We start from the raw sequence: 20,855 nt of genomic DNA on the forward strand, positions 1-20,855 counted from the left end.
AGTATATATCTTAGATATCTCCCAATTGATACGATATTCCCGTGCTTGCATTTCCTATCATGAGGAAGCTATTAAACCAAGAGTTCCAAATGGTGAAGTTGAAATCATCCCTTCGTAAATTTTACGGACGCCATCACGAGTTGGTTGACCGTTATGGAATAACCGTTTCACAAATGATATCGGATATGTTCCTTTCGTCGTAACTACAATCCCCTTCCCTTTCAAATGTGACCTACCGAATTAGACTATTTACCTGATTAGTATAACTTATCACATAAGCAACACGACGGGTGCCACATGTGGAGCAGGGTCTGCTTACCCTTCCGGAGCACCTGAGATCACCCCTATTGTTTTGGTGGGGTTCGTGTTTATTCTTTAGTTTTCTATGTTGTGTCATGTGTGCTGTTGTTTGTTTGTCTTTTTCATTTTTAGCCATGGCGTTGTCAGTTTGTTTTAGATTTATGAGTTTGATTGGCATCTTTCGTCCCTCTTTTAAGAAATCTAATTGGCATTTCTGACGCGAAATTTTCAATTGGCATTTATCCGTTTCAGATCCGTTCATCATCCGTTTTATCCGTTATACGTTCGTTAAAAGTCCGTTTCACATTCATTCAACATCCGTTTCATCCGTTAGACATCCGTTAGAAGTCCGTTGGTGAATTTATTTGCCAGCCAACTTTGAACATGTTCAAAACAATCGTGGTGTGATCGTGGCGAAATCAGGTCGTAGTAGAAGCGTAGTAAGAGCGTACTAAGATCGTAGTAAGATCGCAAAGGTCGCTGTACCATCGTAGCGAGAGCGTATCGAAAGCGTGATTCTATTCGGAGAGACTATGCTACGATCTCCCAGCGACGTTATTACGACTTCACTACGACCATCACGTTCTCACCACGACCCAACTACAATTCCACTACGACTATACCACGCTGTTTACGACCATAGTACGATTCTAGCACGCCCTTGCCGTCCTCATCACGCTCTTCTTACGACCTGACTAGGTTCATACTACGACAATCATTTTCATTGTCTTTTTCACCAAAAAATATATAAAAAAGCTCCCTAGATTTTGTTAGTCTGTATGTAATTATCCATTGCTCTAACGGCTCAACCAGGCTTCTCGTTTTTATATAGATTAAACCGTTGGTTTTTCCGTTTAGATGGTTTTAAACTTGTAATTTTTTGGGCCCTTTATAGCTTGCTGTTCGATGTCAGCCAAGGCTCCGTGTTGAAGGCCGTAACTGGGCTATAATGGTTTTACTTTTATAAATTGTTACTTGGATGGAGAGTAAACGATCGTCATTTGAGCTTTATTGACAAGCAATATATTGTAATTTAGGTTAAATTGATCCGGATTCGTTACTTTGCAACCTCTGCCTCTACACCAACCTCTAGCACCACGCTCACGTATTCTAGTAGATTTTGGTGGCATGACTGTATTGTTTCCGACAGATCTACATATTATTCAGAAATGAAGGAATTGAACTATATTGATATGGAACACGATATTGACGTTATTGCTGGGAACGTAGTAAGATCGCAGTATGAACGTAGTATAATCGTGATAAGAACGTGCTGAAATAGCAGTAGAAGCGTGGTAAGATCGTGCTGCAATCGTATAACTCGTGGTATGGTCGTTGTAAGAACGTGAAGAGCGTAGAACGATCTTGATAAGCGTAGTAAGGTTGCAGAATAAGCGCGGTGAGAACGTGGTATAATCGTAACGGGATCGTTGTGGAAACGTAACGAGGACGTCGTAGCATCGTGAAATCAACGAAAATTTACATTTTCATGCCGCTCATACCGCGACCTCACCACGATCTAAATTTATTTTAGATCGCGGTGAGCGTGGAGCGATCGTGATCTAGTGAGACTTGGGCTTTAACGGATATGGACGGACGTCTAACGGATAAGAACGGACGTCTAACGGACACGAACAGATTAAAAAAAGTTATCCGTTAGTCATCCGTTTGAGCTATCAGTTAAGGTGTGACCGAGGCTTTACCATTTGATATATAGTTTTATAACTATAAAAAAGAAGATGTGGTATGATTGCCAATGAGACAACTCTCCACAAGAGATCAAATGACACATAAATTAATATCTATAGGTCACCGTACGGCTTTCAACAATTAACTAAGCCCGTACCGCATAGTCAGATATAAAAGGCCCCGAAATGACAATGTATCACAATGCAAACGAGAAAACTAACTGCCTAATCTATGTACAAATTAACCTGGTACCTTAGATAACTATTATATTCAATTTCATTATAAAAAAAAGTAATGTGGTATGATTGCCAATTACACAACAATCCACCAAAGTTCAAACAAGGTATATGTAAGCAATTATAGACAAACGTACGACCTTCAGCAATGATAAACCAATATTGTATAGTGGGCTATAAAAGACACCGACATGAAAAATTAGAAACAACTAACGGTCTATTTTTTTACTAAACAATTTTTGTTTGTATGGATATACATATATGTAAATTTATATCTTAACAGAAAACTTTACCAACAAATCAAATCCACTTAAAGAAAAATGTAAACTAGGTAAGTGCAGCTATTTCTTGTAGTGGTTGTAATACATTATAGGTCCATATCTATTTGCACCAATGCTTCTTTTGCGCCACTTCATTTTGAATCTAAAGGTTTCATTTGCGACAATAGAACAATTATAGAATTGCGCCATTTTTTTTATCAACTTATTCATTCATACTTAAACATGTCTACCAATTATTGGAGAACGTCGCCCCGTTAGCATAGCAATCGCAATTCATTTGCATGCTGTTCTCAAATCTCTCTTTCTAGTTTCTAAGTATTATTGTCATGAACATGGTATAGTTCCCTACTCAGATTAAATGTAAATGATTCATCAGCATATAGCCTAATACAACACGACTTCACTAAGTATCACTATCTAATTTCCCAATGTTTCCCTCCAAATTTTTGACGGAATTTGTCATCGTTTACAATATAATGTGATATGTTTCCTTCTATCAAACTATCTAAATGAACAATATATCAGATATATTTACATTTCCAAAAGTACTGAAAAGGATATTTATTGATGAGTTTTGTTAATTCTAATAAGTGTTCTGTTAAATTATAAGTCAATAGTTAAATTAAAGTTCATGTTACATGTATAATATAGGTTAAAAAAAAATATTTGGGTAAAAGTTGTGCAATCTGTTTCATCTTGTTAGCCCAATAGAATCAGAAACAAAAGAGGGCGCAATTGATACAATTTGAAAACTGTAATTGGCGCAAATTGATTCTTGCCGGAATTACAATATCAATGATCGTCTAAAACAGAAATCTCTAACTATTTAATGGGACTTAAATGTCGTATACAAAACAAATCATGGATCTTTGACATTTACCTTCCTATCTTTTAAAGCTTTCTTTTGCATTTTTGTAATTGATGTCTTTGGAAAAGATTATTATATTGTTACCTTTATAAATAGTTTGAAAATTGTTCTCTTATGCGTCTAATTTTACTTTGATAATTTGGCAAGGACATATTCTGTCCAGGACGATTATTGTAGATTCTGCGGAAAACGGTGTCAGTAATATTAAATGGTAAAAAGTAAAAACGGTGTCAGTAATATTAAATGGTAAAAAGTAAAAACGGTGTCAGTAATATTAAATGGTAAAAAGTAAAAACGGTGTCAGTAATATTAAATGGTAAAAAGTCAAAAACAAAAACACCGAACTTTGAGAAAAATTCAAAACGGAGAAGTCCCTAATCAAATTGAAAACTCGAAACATCAAACACATCAAACGAACGATAACAACCACCACATTCATGACTTTTAACATGTATTTTCTTACGCAGAAAATTGTGGATAAAACCTATTTTTAAAGCTAGCTTAACCAGCCCCTTAAATGACAGGGGGACATCATATCAGTCATTATTGTTTCATAATCTTAATCACTATAAAAACAAAGAAATATGTCAACAAAGAAAAACAAAAACAAAACAATTGAATTGAATTCATTATTTTATCTACGTCTCCATCTCTAAATATTATATAATACAACATTACATTAAGGTTACAATGTAGATCTAAATTAGAAAGATTAAGAAGCATATTTAATGTACAAAGTTATAGTTATCAAAGGTACCAAGATTTTTTAATACGCCAGACGCGCGTTTCGTCGACATAAGTCTCATCAGTGACGCTCAGATCAAAATAGTTGTAAATCCAAACAAGTACAAAGTTGAAGACATTGAGGACTATTATCAAACATATTTACATTATTTACAGTATAAACATTTCTACGTCTATTTACAATAATCTATCTAACAGACTCATATTTATAATGTGAATTGAAACATTTAATTTCTGCTAAAAATCACAAGACATTAAATCACCACGTGGTGATCAAACTATTAAATTATCATTACTCAAATCTTTAAAATATAAAAAGACTTCGTCTCATCAAAATTAAACGTGAGTCAGACATGATAAAGAAAACTGTAAAGTTATGATGTTAGTTTACCTAATAATCAAATGTATCAAAATGTTACTAAAGATAAGGGCATACGATACAGTTACAGGGGAGGTAATGACGTTGCTAAAGTAAATAAAAGCAACAGTAGTATAGGTGGCACGGTAGTATTTCCTTGCCCATAGGGATAATGATAGCCTTTTTAGAATTTTCACCACTTTCTAACACTGCAAAAAAATCTACATTCACACTTTACTGAAGTACTTTCATTTTACTATTCAGAAATGAATTTGAATATGTATCATGACCGTTTACTTTTTTTGCTATTTTTAGAAACCTAAGGCCACTAGTAATTTTAGGTCTTTTATGGTGCAGTGAATACAAAATTCTCAAAAATTCTCAAAAATTCATTTTCATCTGTATGTAAAATTATTTCATATTTTTCTACACCTGATTCATCCCTCAGTTTGGGAAAGTATGTTCAGTTGATACTGTATTTTTTGTCCAATCACACTGTTTAGATACATTTACCTAAGTAGGGTACACAAAAGAGCAACCTAAATTCTGGAATGCAAATACTACCGTGCCACCTTAACCAAGACATAACAAACTTGAAACCAGTCATGACACCTATGATGCATAGACTTCTTACTTTGGAACATATTACAATAAAGAATACTAGTCTGCACTCATTTCTTATAAAAAAAAATGAAACATTACATCCCTACACCATCTGGCAGATTTTCACTTTTTTTCATCTTACCATTTTTACTTAAGAAGTGAACAAAACCCAAATATATGATGTTTCAAATCAACACAGAAGTCAAACATGGTGATTTAGGAGGAATTATTGGATTGCCAACTCTGTTTATGGTTAATCTGAGTAAAAGAAACAGTTTAATCACCAAATCATGAAAACTGATATTAAAGTCCATTCCACATTTTACAGCATGCCTTACATAATTTAAACATTTTCAGATTATGAGGGCAATACAACAAGAGTCTTTAGATTGCAGTTAACTATTATTCCGTAACCTGTTTGACTATACATGTACTAGAATACATCTCTAAGTTGACTGTTTGTCTATTTCTCATGTATGCATTAAATTAAATTATGTCCCCTTACATAATCAATTTGCATTTATTGTGCTTTTCACTGTCAGAAAATCTTAACAACTAATGGTATTTGCATGGAAAATGAATAAACCATTTAATCTTGCTGATATAGCATCATAAATACATTCTTTGTCAAAAATAATGTCTATTCAATGTACAGAAACCCCTATTTCTATCTCTATTTCATACCAATATGAGAGCTAAATGAATAAGTAAGGACCCCTTAACCAAATACTGGTTCCCCAAAAGCTCCTACTGGTGTCATGTAACATCAGAACTACTAATTAAACCTTAAGAAAGCTAGTATAGCTGTACTTATGTTGAAAAAAATAAGAAATTATGCAATTTATTTATTTCGGTGAAAATAATAGGATGAACATGCTACCGTAGAATGTCGCGTCTCAAATTTCAGTGGTTGCACACGTGTCAGACACTGCGAAAAGTTAAAGCGAGCATTTATAATTAAAAATGTATTGCAAGTTACATAAAAATAATGAAGTTCTACTTTCTATGAAAATTTGTACATTATTACCTACAGATCAGGCAAAATTTGCTGAATCAGCAATTTTTACTCTCAGGGGTGGAATTTAAGGCTTGTTTTATCATAGTTGCCCTTAATCAACTTTTTATTGATAAACTTACAAATTGCATAGGTAAAAAAAGTTCCTTCATTGATTTAGTGTAAAAATATATATCCCCCTTAAGGTGGCACGGTAGTATTTCCTGGCCTATATGGATAATGATAGCCTTTTTAGAATTTTCACCACTTTCTAACACTACAAAAAAATCTACATTCACACTTTACTGAAGTACTTTCATTTTACTATTCAGAAATGAATTTGAATATGTATCATGACCGTTTACTTTTTTTGCTATTTTTAGAAACCTAAAGCCACTAGTAATTTTAGGTCTTTTATGGTGCAGTGAATACAAAATTTAAAAAAATTCTTAAAAATTCATTTTCATCTGTATGTAAAATTATTTCATATTTTTCTACACCTGATTCATCCCTCAGTTTGGGAAAGTATGTTCAGTTGATACTGTATTTTTTGTCCAATCACACTGTTTAGATACATTTACCTAAGTAGGGTACACAAAAGAGCAACCTAAATTCTGGAATGCAAATACTACCGTGCCACCTATACCGCTGTTCAAAACTCATAAATCTATGGACAAAAAACAAAATCGGGGTAACAAACTAAAACTGAGGGAAAATGTGTATTAAATTTAAAAAAGGTATATCTGCAAAGCAGGGATACCCTTACAGAACTGAAATGTTTGCAGCAGATCTGCTGCAAACTTGCTGCAGGTCTGCTGCAAACAAAAAGCTTACAGGAACCCTTTGAATAATGTTTGCGGATGTTTACAGCTAGCTGCAAACCTCCTGCAAACATTGCAGCTTTTTGCTGCAAGTTTGCAGTAAGATTGCAGGAAAAATAGAAAATGAAGGATGTTCGCAGCTAGATTGCAGGAATCTTTGACAATTTTATATGTTTGCAAGAGCATTGCAAGAAACTACAATAAACTACTGAGCATGCCTGTTGGTAACTTCCTGGAAGATAAAAAATGTTGGTGATTTTTGTGTCATGATATATAAAAGTGTCCAGGGAGTTATTATAGTTTGCCAATCAATAGATTAGTTTTCAAAGACAATATAGTCTAGTTGAATTTTGTGACAATTTTAATTGAACTAGCTGTGTATATTCATGCACAAAATAGATTTCAAATAAATCTTTTTTTTTATATCTTAATTAAGATTCATGCATGTAATTGATTTGAGAACATACTTGGAATTAATATAACTTATTTAAAGGTATAAACTTATGCTATGATAATTTTTCAATTGATAAAGTAATTGTCAATGAATTATTTTATGAATGGAAGTAACATAACTTTTTTAGAATTTGCTGTGCATTGATACAGATAATATGATGTGTACACAACATGACATTCGTTAATTGTATAATGTATGTAGTTCCTGCAAGTTTGCAGCAAACACGCAGGAGAAAGATTGATTTGAATAAAAATGGTTGCCGAAGGTCTGCAGCAAACACGCAGGAGACAGATTAATTTGCATAAATATGTTTGCATCAGGTTTGCGGCAAACACTCATTTGCATAAAAATGTTTGCAGCAGGTCTGCAGCAAACACTCATTTGCATATATTTGTTTGCAGCAGGTCTGCAACAAACACTCATTTGCATGGTAAATTGTTTGCTGTAGACCTGCAGCGTATTTGCAGCAAACACGCCGCAAATACGGACTCTGTGTTCGCTGCAAGTCTGCAGCAAGTTCGCAGCAGACTTGCAGCAAATGTTTGCAGGAGGCTGATTTTTTCAGTAAGGGTAGACATCTAAGCTTTAAGTAAACGGTTAATTTTTCTACGCTATGTTTCTCTCAATTTAACACAAGTCATGATTAATATTTAAAATAACAAAGTAAAAAAATACCGTGGGATAAAAACTTTATCGAATATTATATTAATCAAATTTCTATAATCTATAATATTTTATTCTCTCTTTTCAGGTTCTCCATTTGTGATTGAACATTGTCGAAGCGATGAATGTAAGTACAGTCATAAATAGTGTCAACATAGTTATCAAAGGTACCAGGCTTCCGCTTTGATACGCTAGACGTGCGCTTGGTCTACATAATAACACGCTTAAATATCTTTGTGCACACGATACAGACATGATTGACAAGTTTTAATGCATCAAACATTACTAGCGTATTTGTAGCGAATATGGTATTTGACCCCGTCCGGTGCGTTACGCTGATGTGTGACCCGGTATAAGACCCAACAGCGACGATCAGATAAAAAAAGCTAGAAAACCAAACAAATATAAAGTTGAAAAGCATTAAGTACCCAACATTCCAATAAGTTGTAAGAAAATTCATTTTTGTGTATTTATGTTCGTTTACAATATGTTCTTCTATCTCTCTCTCTCTCTTTAGAAATGTGAATAAATATTGAATTAGGAATGAGATATAAAGCCTAGTTTATTAGACTCGATGTACACCTCTCTTTTGCTTGTCCTTTTTCATAATCATGCTTTGATTTTAACCCCATACGTTCATCTCAAAGGTACTAGTATATATAAAGGCAACAGTAGTTTACTACTCTTCAAGGGTCATAAATCGATTTAACTGAAACAAGTCCGGGTCACAAACCAGTACTAAGGGAAACGCATCAACTATTAGTGGAAAACAACGGAACAAGACAACTGCTATATTTATGACTTGGTTTGGGATATTTTAAGAAAACATGGTGGGCTAGCCAAACCTCCAGCTTAAATGACATTGTTAAAAATACCGCTATTATGACAACACCTTATTTACAGGAATATATTGCACATAAACGTAAGAACACTCGATACCTAGAATACATAAGTATATGATATATTAGTGCATTGCAACATGTACACAACAGAATAGCAACGGACATTTTCCCTTACTTTACGACAGTGCACGTGTACATCACAACAGTAAATTATGTACTATGCGTTACACGAATGTATGAACGCTACAAAAGTTTGTAATGATGGTTTTCTATGTTTTTGCTTACCATTACAAGAATACCTGCTTAGACCATCTGTCGTCAGAAGTATACACACAACCGAAAACTACATACCCACAGAATAAATACTAACCAAAAAAGAATTTAAAGGTGACATATAATTTTGAAAAGAGGGTAACAAAAAGGAAAATCATAAACATACTAAACTTTCTAATCAAATGGCAAAATCCAAAGCTCAAACACATCAAACGATTGGATAACAACTGCAATATTACTGGCTTTGTACAGGCATTTTTTTATGTACAAAATGGTTGATTGAACCTGGTGTTATAGCTAACTAACCCTCACTTGTATGACAGTCGCACCAAATTCCATTATAATGACAACGATGCGTGAACAAAAAAAAAACAGGCATAATAGGTAAAAATTTCAAAAATAGGGGGACAGCAGACAACATTATGTTATCATCTTTATCAATTAAACAACAAAATTGTATAGTATACTACGCAGCTAAGGAAACCATTGCTGTTGGTTGAATTTTAACGTTTAAAATTGAACCAAAACAAGAAACAAAAAATATTTCGTTTGCGTATTCACCTTCCTTCATGTTTTAATAGCTGACGCGTGGAAATAGTAATGAAAACCAGTTAACTACCTGAATAGTTATATCACACATATAGAATGATAAACGAACAAGAGTAGTAGGATTTAATTGTTTTTGTTTACAATTTTTTTGTTTGTCAGTAATGTGTATATCACTAAAATCTATTGATATCATTAAGAAAAAAATAGATAATATATTTCATCTGCGTTTCGATATTTTTCCAACTATTTGACGTCATAGTGACGCCCAACAATATCATCTTTTTTTTTTTGTAAAATTTATTTTAAGAGAGTAACATAACACATAAGAACCGATAACTCCTACTCATAGTCTAATTCATTGCTGCGTTTTAAAGTGCAATATGCAAGATCATGATCCCAATGTTCACGTTGTTGCTAAGAATAGCTGTACCACCTATTGTTCTCATCCATTTGTAATAACACATTTTCAACAAATTAATCTTCAAAAAGACATAATAAGAAAATTTCAAAGTGAAATTGATTTACAAAAGAAAATCAGGAGGTTAGAAAAGAAAGGACCAAACTATTTTCCTTTTTTTATACCCAGGCCTTACATTTAATAAATCAAAGAATAAAAAGGCAAAGGTCTAAGGGAGCTACCATTTGATTTTAAGTAGGGGGATTAATAATTTTGTCCTGCATTTTCTTTTAGCGGTAATCATTTTCCTGCATTTTTATTTTACACTCTTTTCTGACCTGACATTTTTTATATGAATTGTCATTCTGCTTTTATTTTGCCAAGTTGCTCATCCTGCCTTTCTTTTTTTTATACAAAACTCCTGTCCTGCCTTTTTTCAAATTTCATCCCATCCCCATCCCCCATCCTCAAATGATTTCTTCTTTACAATAAGATTTCAACCAAATAAATAAATAAACCATGGACAATTATATAATGCTTCTGTTGGTAGATCTTCATACCCAATCGATTAAATCAGAACTGAATTTACTCCATGATAAATTTAAAAAAAAACCCGTAGTTTTGAATGAAATACACCGTGGGCTTAGCAATACTAATGTAAAATTGTAAGTTACGAATTATTTATAAATGACATGTATTTGTGTGATGAAAAACGCTGGCATATAGTAATTTTAATTGCATTAAAAATTTTATTACATTATTTATATGTATGTAAAACTTTAGACGATACCGAGGGAATAATCGACTACAAGTGGAAGTGCATCATTTACATGTCGAGGAACAAAGACCTCAAGAAGAAATATATATATTGTATATAAACGAGTCTAAATTGAAAACTACGTTCAAACCTATGATTGCGTTGGATAAAAACTGCAATTTTTATACGTGTGCATGTAAAACAAATTTCGTTGTAGAAGGGTCTAAAAACAGCACAAACAACATTTTCCAAAAGACCAAAAAAGTGAGAAAAAAAAGTGTATTTAAACAAAACGCATTTGACTAACAGGTCGAACAACTGATGTTCTTTAACCCTGCTGACTGCCATTGGCGATTGCCAAATAAAATTGATCACAAGATGAAACAAAATGGATCTTAATATAAATTCAATACTAAACAGAAAAAAAAAATAAAAAATAAAATTAACTTGTGGCCACGATGTTATGCCACAAACATACGGTGTCAATATTTTTTTTGGCACCAGATCCGGATTTCGACAATAAATGTCTCTTCAGTGATGTTAGGGATCGAAACGGTATTTGGAAGGCCATATAAAAAGTACCCTCATTTTTAGAAAAAGTACCCTCATTTTGAGATAGATAGACTCTTGAATTTTAAGAGTCAATATAGGATGAACAGATCATATAAACCGGAGGGAAAATATGATACAAGCCCAAACGAAAAAAAATAAACGAGTTTAAATTGAAAACTACGTTCAAACCTATTATTGCGTTGGATAAAAACCGCAATTTTTATACGTGTGCATGTTAAACAAATTTCGTTGTAGAAGGGTCTAAAAACAGCACAAACAACATTTTCCAAAAGACCAAAAGAGTGAAAAAGTATATTTAAACAAAACGCATTTGACTAACAGGTAGAACAACTGATGTTATTTAACCCTACTGACTGCCATTGGCGATTGCCAAATAAAATTGATCACAAGATGTAACAAAATGGATCTTAATATAAATTTAATACTAAACAGAAAAAAAATAAAAATAAAAAATAAAATTAACTTGTGGCCACGATGTTATGGCACAAACATACGGTGTCAATAATTTTTTTAGTACACCAGATCCGGATTTCGACAATAAATGTCTCTTCCGTGATGTTAGGGATCGAAACGGTATTTGGAAGGCCATATAAAAAGTACCCTCATTTTTAGATAGATAGACTCTTGAATTTTAAGTGTCAATATAGGATGAACGGATCATATAAACCGGAAGGAAAATATGATACAAGCCGAAACGAAAAAAAAATAAACGAGTCTAAATTGAAAACTACGTTCAAACCTATGATTGTGTTGGATAAAAACCGCAATTTTTATAGGTGTGCATGTAAAACAAATTTCGTTGTAGAAGGAACTAAAAACAGCACAAACAACATTTTCCAAAAGACCAAAAGAGTAATAAAAGTATAATTAAACAAAACGCATTTGACTAACAGGTCGAACAACGGATGCTCTTTAACCCTGCTGACTGCCATTGGCGATTGCCAAATAAAATTGATCACAAGATGTAACAAAATGGATCTTAATATAAATTTAATACTAAACAGAAAAAAAAAATAAAAAATAAAATTAACTTGTGGCCACGATGTTATGCCACAAACATACGGTGTCAATATTTTTTAGTAAACCAGATCCGGATTTCGACAATAAATGTCTCTTAGTAATGTTAAAGATCGAAACGGTATTTGGAAGGCCATATAAAAAGTACCCTCATTTTTAGATAGATAGACTCTTGAATTTTAAGAGTCAATATAGGATGAACGGATCATATAAACCGGAGGGAAAATATGATACAAGCCCAAACGAAAAAATATAAACGAGTCTAAATTGAAAACTACGTTCAAACCTATGATTGCGTTTGATAAAAACCGCAATTTTTATACGTGTGCATGTAAAACAAATTTCGTTGTAGAAGGGTCTAAAAACAGCACAAACAACATTTTCCAAAAGACCAAAAAAGTGAAAAAGTATATTTAAACAAAACGCATTTGACTAAGAGGTCGAACAACGGATGTTATTTAACCCTGGTGACTGCCATTGGCGATTGCCAAATAAAATTGATCACAAGATGTAATAAAATGGATCTTAATATAAATTTAATACTAAACAGAAAAAAAATAAAAATAAAAAATAAAATTAACTTGTGGCCACGATCTCATGCCACAAACATACGGTGTCAATATTTTTTTAGTACACCAGATCCGGATTTCGACAATAAATGTCTCTTCAGTGATGTTAGGGATCGAAACGGTATTTGGAAGGCCATATAAAATGTACCCTCATTTTTAGATAGATATACTCTTGAATTTTAAGAGTCAATATAGGATGAAACAGAAAAAAAAAAAAATAAAATAAAATTAACTTGTGGCCACGATGTTATGGCACAAACATACGGTGTCAATATTTTTTAAGTACACCAGATCCGGATTTCGACAATAAATGTCTCTTCAGTGATGTTGGGGATCGAAACGGTATTTGGAAGGCCATATAAAAAGTACCCTTATTTTTAGAAAAAGTACCCTCATTTTTAGATAGATAGACTCTTGAATTTTAAGAGTCAATATAGGATGAACCGATCATATAAACCGGAGGGAAAATATGATACAAGCCCAAACGAAAAAAAAAATAAACGAGTCTAAATTGAAAACTACGTTCAAACCTATTATTGTGTTGGATAAAAACCGCAATTTTTATAGGTGTGCATGTAAAACAAATTTCGTTGTAGAAGGGTCTAAAAACAGCACAAACAACATTTTCCAAAAGACCAAGAGTGAAAAAGTATATTTAAACAAAACGACTAACAGGTAGAACAACTGATGCTATTTAACCCTGCTGACTGCCATTGGCGATTGCCAAATAAAATTTATCACAAGATGTAACAAAATGGATCTTAATATAAATTTAATACTAAACAGAAAAAAAATAAAAATAAAAAATAAAATTAACTTGTGGCCACGATGTTATGGCACAAACATACGGTGTCAATATTTTTTTAGTACACCAGATCCGGATTTCGACAATAAATGTCTGTCAGTGATGTTAGGGATCGAAACAGTATTTGGAAGGCCATATAAAAAGTACCCTCATTTTTAGATAGATAGACTCTTGAATTTTAAGAGTCAATATAGGATGAACGGATCATATAAACCGGAGGGAAAAATGATACAAGCCCAAACGAAAAAATATAAACGAGTCTAAATTGAAAACTACGTTCAAACCTATTATTGCGTTGGATAAAAACCGCAATTTTTATACGTGTGCATGTAAAACAAATTTCGTTGTAGAAGGGTCTAAAAACAGCACAAACATTATTTTCCAAAAGACCAAAAAAGTGAAAAAGTATATTTAAACAAAACGCATTTGACTAACAGGTCGAACAACTGATGTTCTTTAACCCTGCTGACTGCCATTGGCGATTGCCAAATAAAATTGATCACAAGATGAAACAAAATGGATCTTAATATAAATTTAATACTAAACAGAAAAAAAAATAAAAAATAAAATTAACTTGTGGCCACGATGTTATGGCACAAACATACGGTGTCAATATTTTTTTAGTACACCAGATCCGGATTTCGACAATAAATGTCTCTTCAGTGATGTTGGGGATCGAAACGGTATTTGAAAGGCCATATAAAAAGTACCCTCATTTTTAGATAGATAGACTCTTGAATTTTAAGACTCAATATAGGATGAACGGATCATATAAACCGGAGGGAAAATATGATACAAGCCCAAACGAAAAAAATAAACGAGTCTAAATTGAAAACTACGTTCAAACCTATGATTGTGTTGGATAAAAACCGCAATTTTTATACGTGTGCATGTAAAACAAATTTCGTTGTAGAAGGGTATAAAAACAGCACAAACAACATTTTCCAAAAGACCAAAAGAGTGAAAAAGTATAATTAAACAAAATGCATTTGACTAACAGGTCGAACAACTGATGTTCTTTAACCCTGCTGACTGCCATTGGCGATTGTCAAATAAAATTGATCACAAGATGTAACAAAATGGATCTTAATATAAATTTAATACTAAACAGAAAAAAAAAAATAAAAATAAAAAATAAAATTAACTTGTGGCCACGATGTTATGCCACAAACATACGGTGTCAATATTTTTTTAGTACACCAGATCCGGATTTCGACAATAAATGTCTCTTCAGTGATGTTAGGGATCGAAACGGTATTTGGAAGGCCATATAAAAAGTACCCTCATTTTTAGATAGATAGACTCTTGAGTTTTAAGAGTCAATATAGGATGAACGGATCATATAAACCGGAGGGAAAATATGGTACAAGCCCAAACGGAAAAATATAAACGAGTCTATATATATATATTTCAGATTCAGTCCAGAAAACACTACACATAATTTAACACTCTTACACTTATCTGAATAAGAAAAAAAAATTCTAGTCCTCGTTTAAACCGTTATCCTGACAGGTGTAGACAATAAACGGGTGTCTTCTATTCCGTCCGCAATTTTTGGGGAAAGTAAAGTCTAAATTTAGATTCAGGGTTGAAACATGAATGATATTAATAGAACATCTTATTTTTTGCTTTATCAAACTCTAATTTTGAAGGGATAGCGAAATTTTGTTTTTTTTTTCTTTTGTTGTGCTGTTGTCATGTTTGTGTATCTTTCCGAAATTGTGAATGCAATTTTGAGGCAAATATATAAGATAAAATCTGGTGTGATTGCCAATAAACCAAGTGAAAATACTTCTTCGCAAGTCTCAATTTAAGATTATGACTGAATAGAGATAACGTAGAGTTACTGCAGTTTGATGTTTGGTGGAATGGGAGGTGAAATGAGTAGGGATACAAACAAGAAGATGTTGTGTTATTGCCTATGAGACAACTCTTAACAAGAGACCAAAATGACACAAAAATTAACAACTATAGGTTACCGTATAGCCTTCAACAATGAGCCCATACCACATAGTCAGCTTTAAAAGGCCCCAAAATTACAAATGCAACACACAAGACTAACTGCCTTATTTATGTACAAAATATGAACGAAAAACAAATATGTAACACATCAACAAACGACAATCACTGAATTACAGGCTCCAGACTTGGGACAGACACATACATACAGAATGTGGTGGAGTTAAACATGTAAGCGGTGTCGCAACTCTCCCTTAACCTGGGACAGTGGTGTAACAATACAACTTCAAAGCGAACTATAAAAATGAGTTGAGAAAGGCTTAACTTATCAGATGAATATAAATAGAAATACATCTAACAAAAACACAGAGTGAACGTGGCCAAGTACTTGTTTATCCAAACAACAAAAAGACATTAAGTACTGATCTGAGAGTACTAGCAATTAATGACAGCTTGTTCAAAGCCACTTACAACTAATAAAAAAAAATCATGCATCAAAGACTAAGGACTCTATTTTGATACTGTAGCACGATTAACACTAAAGTGTTGTATCTAATTTTCATAACCTCTGCAGAAATACTAACAAATTCTACGTTTAACGAACTTGATTATACATAAAGATCTTGCACATTCAGCAACTAATGGTTTTGTCGTTCAGTTCTGAATTGTATATTTTTGAATATGTTAACCAATAAACATATAAAATATCTGCCGATTTTTAAGCTTTTTCCTATGTATCCTAGATATTTTTGACGTCTCATGCTTAAAGTGAGGTATCAGCTGGTATCTAAAACACAAAAATCGGTTACACCCTTTTTTTTTTATCTTAACACCTCGTGTACTTTTACCAGCAGAATCCATGTATGAAATTAAAAAAAAAAAACAACATTATGTTGAGTAGTTAAGTACGTACACTGCGCTTTAATAGAAACTATACCTTTTAAAAACCATTTTATGTAACTACATGTCCGTTATGTATTCCGTGTGCAAGGCATGTTGATTTGTCATGATGTGTGTCTATACTGTTGTATGGTCGATTAAAGCGTGAGTAGTATGCATCCACTTGTATTTTTGTTCATCTGATGAGTTAAGCCTTTTTCAACTGATTTTTATAGTTCGTTCTTATGTTGTACTGTTATACCACTGTCCCAGTTTACGGGGAGGGTTGGTATCCCGTAATCCTGTAATTCAGTGGTTGTCGTTTGTTTATATGTTACATATTTGTTTTTCGTTCTTTTTTTTACAAAAATAAGGCCGTTAGTTTTCTCGTTTGAATTGTTTTACATTGTCTTATCGGGGCTTTTTATAGCTGACTATGCGGTATGGGCTTTGCTCATTGTTGAAGGCCGTACGGTGACCTATAGTTGTTAATGTCTGTGTCATTTTGGTCTTTTGTGGATAGTTGTCTCATTGTCAATCATACCACATCTTTCTTATATTGTTAACGAAATATTAATTCATAACTACATTAAAGTCATGGCCTGCAAAAGTGTTTCTCACCAAAAATACGTTTATCGTCATCGAGATCAAAGTATAAGGTCGCATGAGGGTCAAACTTCTGAAGGGGGCATTCAACCTCATGATGATTCATCCATTGAGAATAAGTCCTAGGTCAAAAGACGAAGAAGTTATGGCCTGGTTGTGTTTCTTACGGGAAAAAAATCCAACATTTAGTTGACCTTGAGGTCAAATTTGAAGGTGACATGAAGGTCATCATGATGCAAGGCCCTTAATACCATGATGATACATCCACACGCCAAATACCTAATGTCTAGACCATAGACAAAAAAGTTATGGCCATTATGTACTATCAGAATGAATTTTACTCTCATTTATTAAGCCAATTTTAGGGTGGGGGCGTATTTTAAATTGTAATAAGAAAAAAGCTAGCTGTTAAATTGTTATAAATGTTTGCAAGAACAAGCGACTGGTAAAGCACTCCAAATGGTTAGTTTTAAAACAAAATTAAAAGACACGTTTAAAAAAAAATCGTCTTCAAATAATAGAACCATCGCATTTTAGGCTGACACTGATACCCCTTCTTTAGTTCGGACAAAATTTTTATCAGTTATCATTATTAACTATGATATTGTCAATTAAAGATTATTTTTTATGATATTGTCAATTAAGGATTATTTTTTTTTAAATTATCAACATATATACGCCTCTACCCATGGTTATGAAACTTCCAAATTTGGCCAATACAAGCATGTAAAAGATGAAATATTTGAGTTGCCAAATCTTTTAAACCTATAGTTCAAATCTTTTAAAATTTAAATTTAAAATTTTATAAGATGTTTAGCCTGGCCTAGTTTATCAATGAGAGAAAAACAAGAACAATTAAACGACAGGCTTTTCTTTTGGGGTAAAGTTGGCTACCCCTTACACTACGAGTAACAGTTTGAATGCAGCTATGATTTTATCAATGACTTTTGCTTAAACTGAAATTAATAATAATATAATATTACTTGGTTGAGGTTAGCTGTTTTTGATGTAGCTGTTGGCAATACGACAGATCGAGAACAGCCTACAGGATTGATATGAAAACACCGATTTTATGACACCTTTATATAGCAATGGCTTAAAATAGCCCCAAGCTGACTGTAGGAAGACTCATACTGATTCAAAATGAGCTATTTAGGTTAACGACAATTTTATTTCAAGGATTATCGTATAACACTTAAAATCAATGTTTGACGCATTATCCTTTTATTCACCAATAAATAATTGTTTGAGCCTCTCTTACAATGATGCGTGAAAAAACCCAGACATAATGGGTAAAATTGTCAAAATAAGGTTAGAAGTATTTAGACTGGCCATAAAGTCTCGAAGGTACAAATAAACTCATCATAGATACCAGGACTACATTTTGTATATACGCCAGACGCGCGTTTCGTCTACAACAGACTCATCAGTGACACAGTATTTGCTATCCATCTTGTACCAAGGGTTGTTTTCACGAACAAGACATTTCAAGGTCACCAATATTTAGAAAGAGTCTGGATTAGTTGTAATATGAGGCATTTTAAGTCACAAAAATAATTTCTGACGTAACTGTTTTGACTTTTTTATTTTAATTCAGTAAGACATTTACACTAACCTTTGTGATATCTGCGTTCAATGGTTTGAATAATCCTTGGTTATAGTCGCAAAAATGTTACCAAATTTGAAATGGTGCATATCCAAGATAACCTACACTACAAATGTCTCTCAATACTGATTGCGTCAATAGAGAAAAATCTTTTACGATTAACAATTCTGGATATTCACCACTTTTACTTCATGCATTTACATACTCAAAGAAAAAAAGAGTAAATTTAAGTATTAATGATTATAGCATATAAAAAAAATAAAAATAACTGTAACATCAAATTTGTTGAAACTTAATATTCTGTTTAAATACACAACCATATTCAGACACTTTTTTAAAACGAAAAACCAGTATTCATTGAAGTTTCAAAAAAATGCGAATATTCCTACTTGTTGAAATAGTTAATACAAACACATTTTATGATAAACGATAGGTATCATATGAAAATACAGATATATGTTATTGAAATAAATATCTTTTTTTTTATTAAACTACATTGTACATTTTCATATTTTAGCACACCATGACTGTCGTAAGTGCAATGGACAGATTTTGCCAAATATTTGTTTTTGTGACATTGGCCAACAATGCAACAACGATGCACCAAGGAAAGAGAAATGTGAGATATCAGAAATAATTATACAAGTTTTTGTTTGACTTTTAGCTTATAGACAACATGTGAGCTTTTTCGATCAATTGGCGTCCGTCGTCTGTTATCCTTAGTCCGTCTTGAAAGGATGTCCATGTTTAGTATCATCCTACAAATCCGTTAACAATGAAACTTGCATTGTAAAACCTTTTGACGTGGGTATTGTTATAAACATCGTATTCAACTTTTTATTTGCTTATTCTATAAGAACTGTGCAATCATTGAGGCAAATGACCTAACTTGATGAAGACAAACTGACCAAATAAGCACAAAATCACTGTACTAAACAATTCTTGATATACAAACTTTAAAACTACAAATATTTACTTTCTGTACGTAAAAACAGATGTAGATATATGTAACAAAGACTGCAAGTTTGCAATATTTAAATCCATACAAGACATTTTCAATTCATATTTCAACACAATTAAGATTAATTTAATTTGTTGTTGGTAAAGAGGGAACCCAAGTTAGACTTTGAAATGTTACGAAGAGCAATGCATGTCAGTACAGCTTTTGCAACTATAGGTTTAATTGAACCAAACAAATCTTGATTTAAAACAGTAATGAATATTTTTTTGATTTTGTTCATTTTAATAATGATAGATTAAGTGATCACTTTCATTTAATATATCCAAGTGAACTTGAAATTAAAGATACTACCGACACAGATAGATCTGCTTCATATTTAGACCTTTTTCTCGAAATGACTACTGATGGTAGATTAAATACCAAAATTTATGACAAACGCGATGATTTTAATTTTCCTATATTCAACCTTCAATTTCTGTGAAGCAATATCCCAGAGGCACCAGCATATGGAGTATATGTGTCTCAATTGATGCGTTACTCTAGAGCTAGCTCAAAGAACGTTGGTTTTATTGAACGAGGAATACTGCTTTCTCAAAAGTTGCTAAGACAGGGCTATGAATCAAAGAAATTAAGGTCATCACTCAAGAAATTTTACGGTCGCCATCATGAGCTGATTGGCCATTATGATAAAAGTATGTAAGAAATCATATCTGATATTCTTCCTCAGTCATAATAACCTTCCATCATTACCAAACTGAACAAAGAAATAACACGAAGGGTGCGTTATATGGTACAGGAAATGCTTACCCTTCCGGAGCACCTGATTTCACTCCCGGTTTTTTAGTGGAGTTCGTGTTGTTTCTTATTTATTATTTATAACTGTTGATGTATATGTCTTTTGGTTTTATGAGTCTTTGTTTACTCCTTGGTTTTGAATGTTATTGTCTTTAGAGTAATCGTAAAAATGTATAAGGAGATTATAACCATAACCAAACATACAACTTGAAATTCAGTAATAATGCAAATCAATTATTTTCTATTCGTTTGTAAA

General features: G+C 32.7%; 1 protein-coding gene and 1 long non-coding RNA gene across 2 annotated transcripts in view; both read left to right on the forward strand.

The window, feature by feature from the left end:
- The window catches only part of LOC143064905 (uncharacterized), a 48,786-nt gene extending 46,228 nt beyond the window's left edge, over window positions 1-2,558 (forward strand). The window contains exon 4 of the long non-coding RNA XR_012975346.1: window positions 2,509-2,558. This is a non-coding gene — a long non-coding RNA (uncharacterized LOC143064905). The remainder of the gene's footprint in view (window positions 1-2,508) is intronic.
- A 4,550-nt stretch (window positions 2,559-7,108) lies between these two features.
- LOC143062577 (uncharacterized) overlaps window positions 7,109-20,855 on the forward strand; it is a 31,804-nt gene continuing 18,057 nt past the window's right edge. The window contains exons 1-3 of the mRNA XM_076234239.1: window positions 7,109-7,142; window positions 8,100-8,138; window positions 19,361-19,462. Coding sequence (XP_076090354.1) covers window positions 7,109-7,142; window positions 8,100-8,138; window positions 19,361-19,462 — 175 coding nt within the window. The remainder of the gene's footprint in view (window positions 7,143-8,099; window positions 8,139-19,360; window positions 19,463-20,855) is intronic.

The sequence above is a fragment of the Mytilus galloprovincialis genome, chromosome 2 (genome assembly GCF_965363235.1).
Source record: "Mytilus galloprovincialis chromosome 2, xbMytGall1.hap1.1, whole genome shotgun sequence".
Classification (NCBI taxonomy): domain Eukaryota; kingdom Metazoa; phylum Mollusca; class Bivalvia; order Mytilida; family Mytilidae; genus Mytilus; species Mytilus galloprovincialis.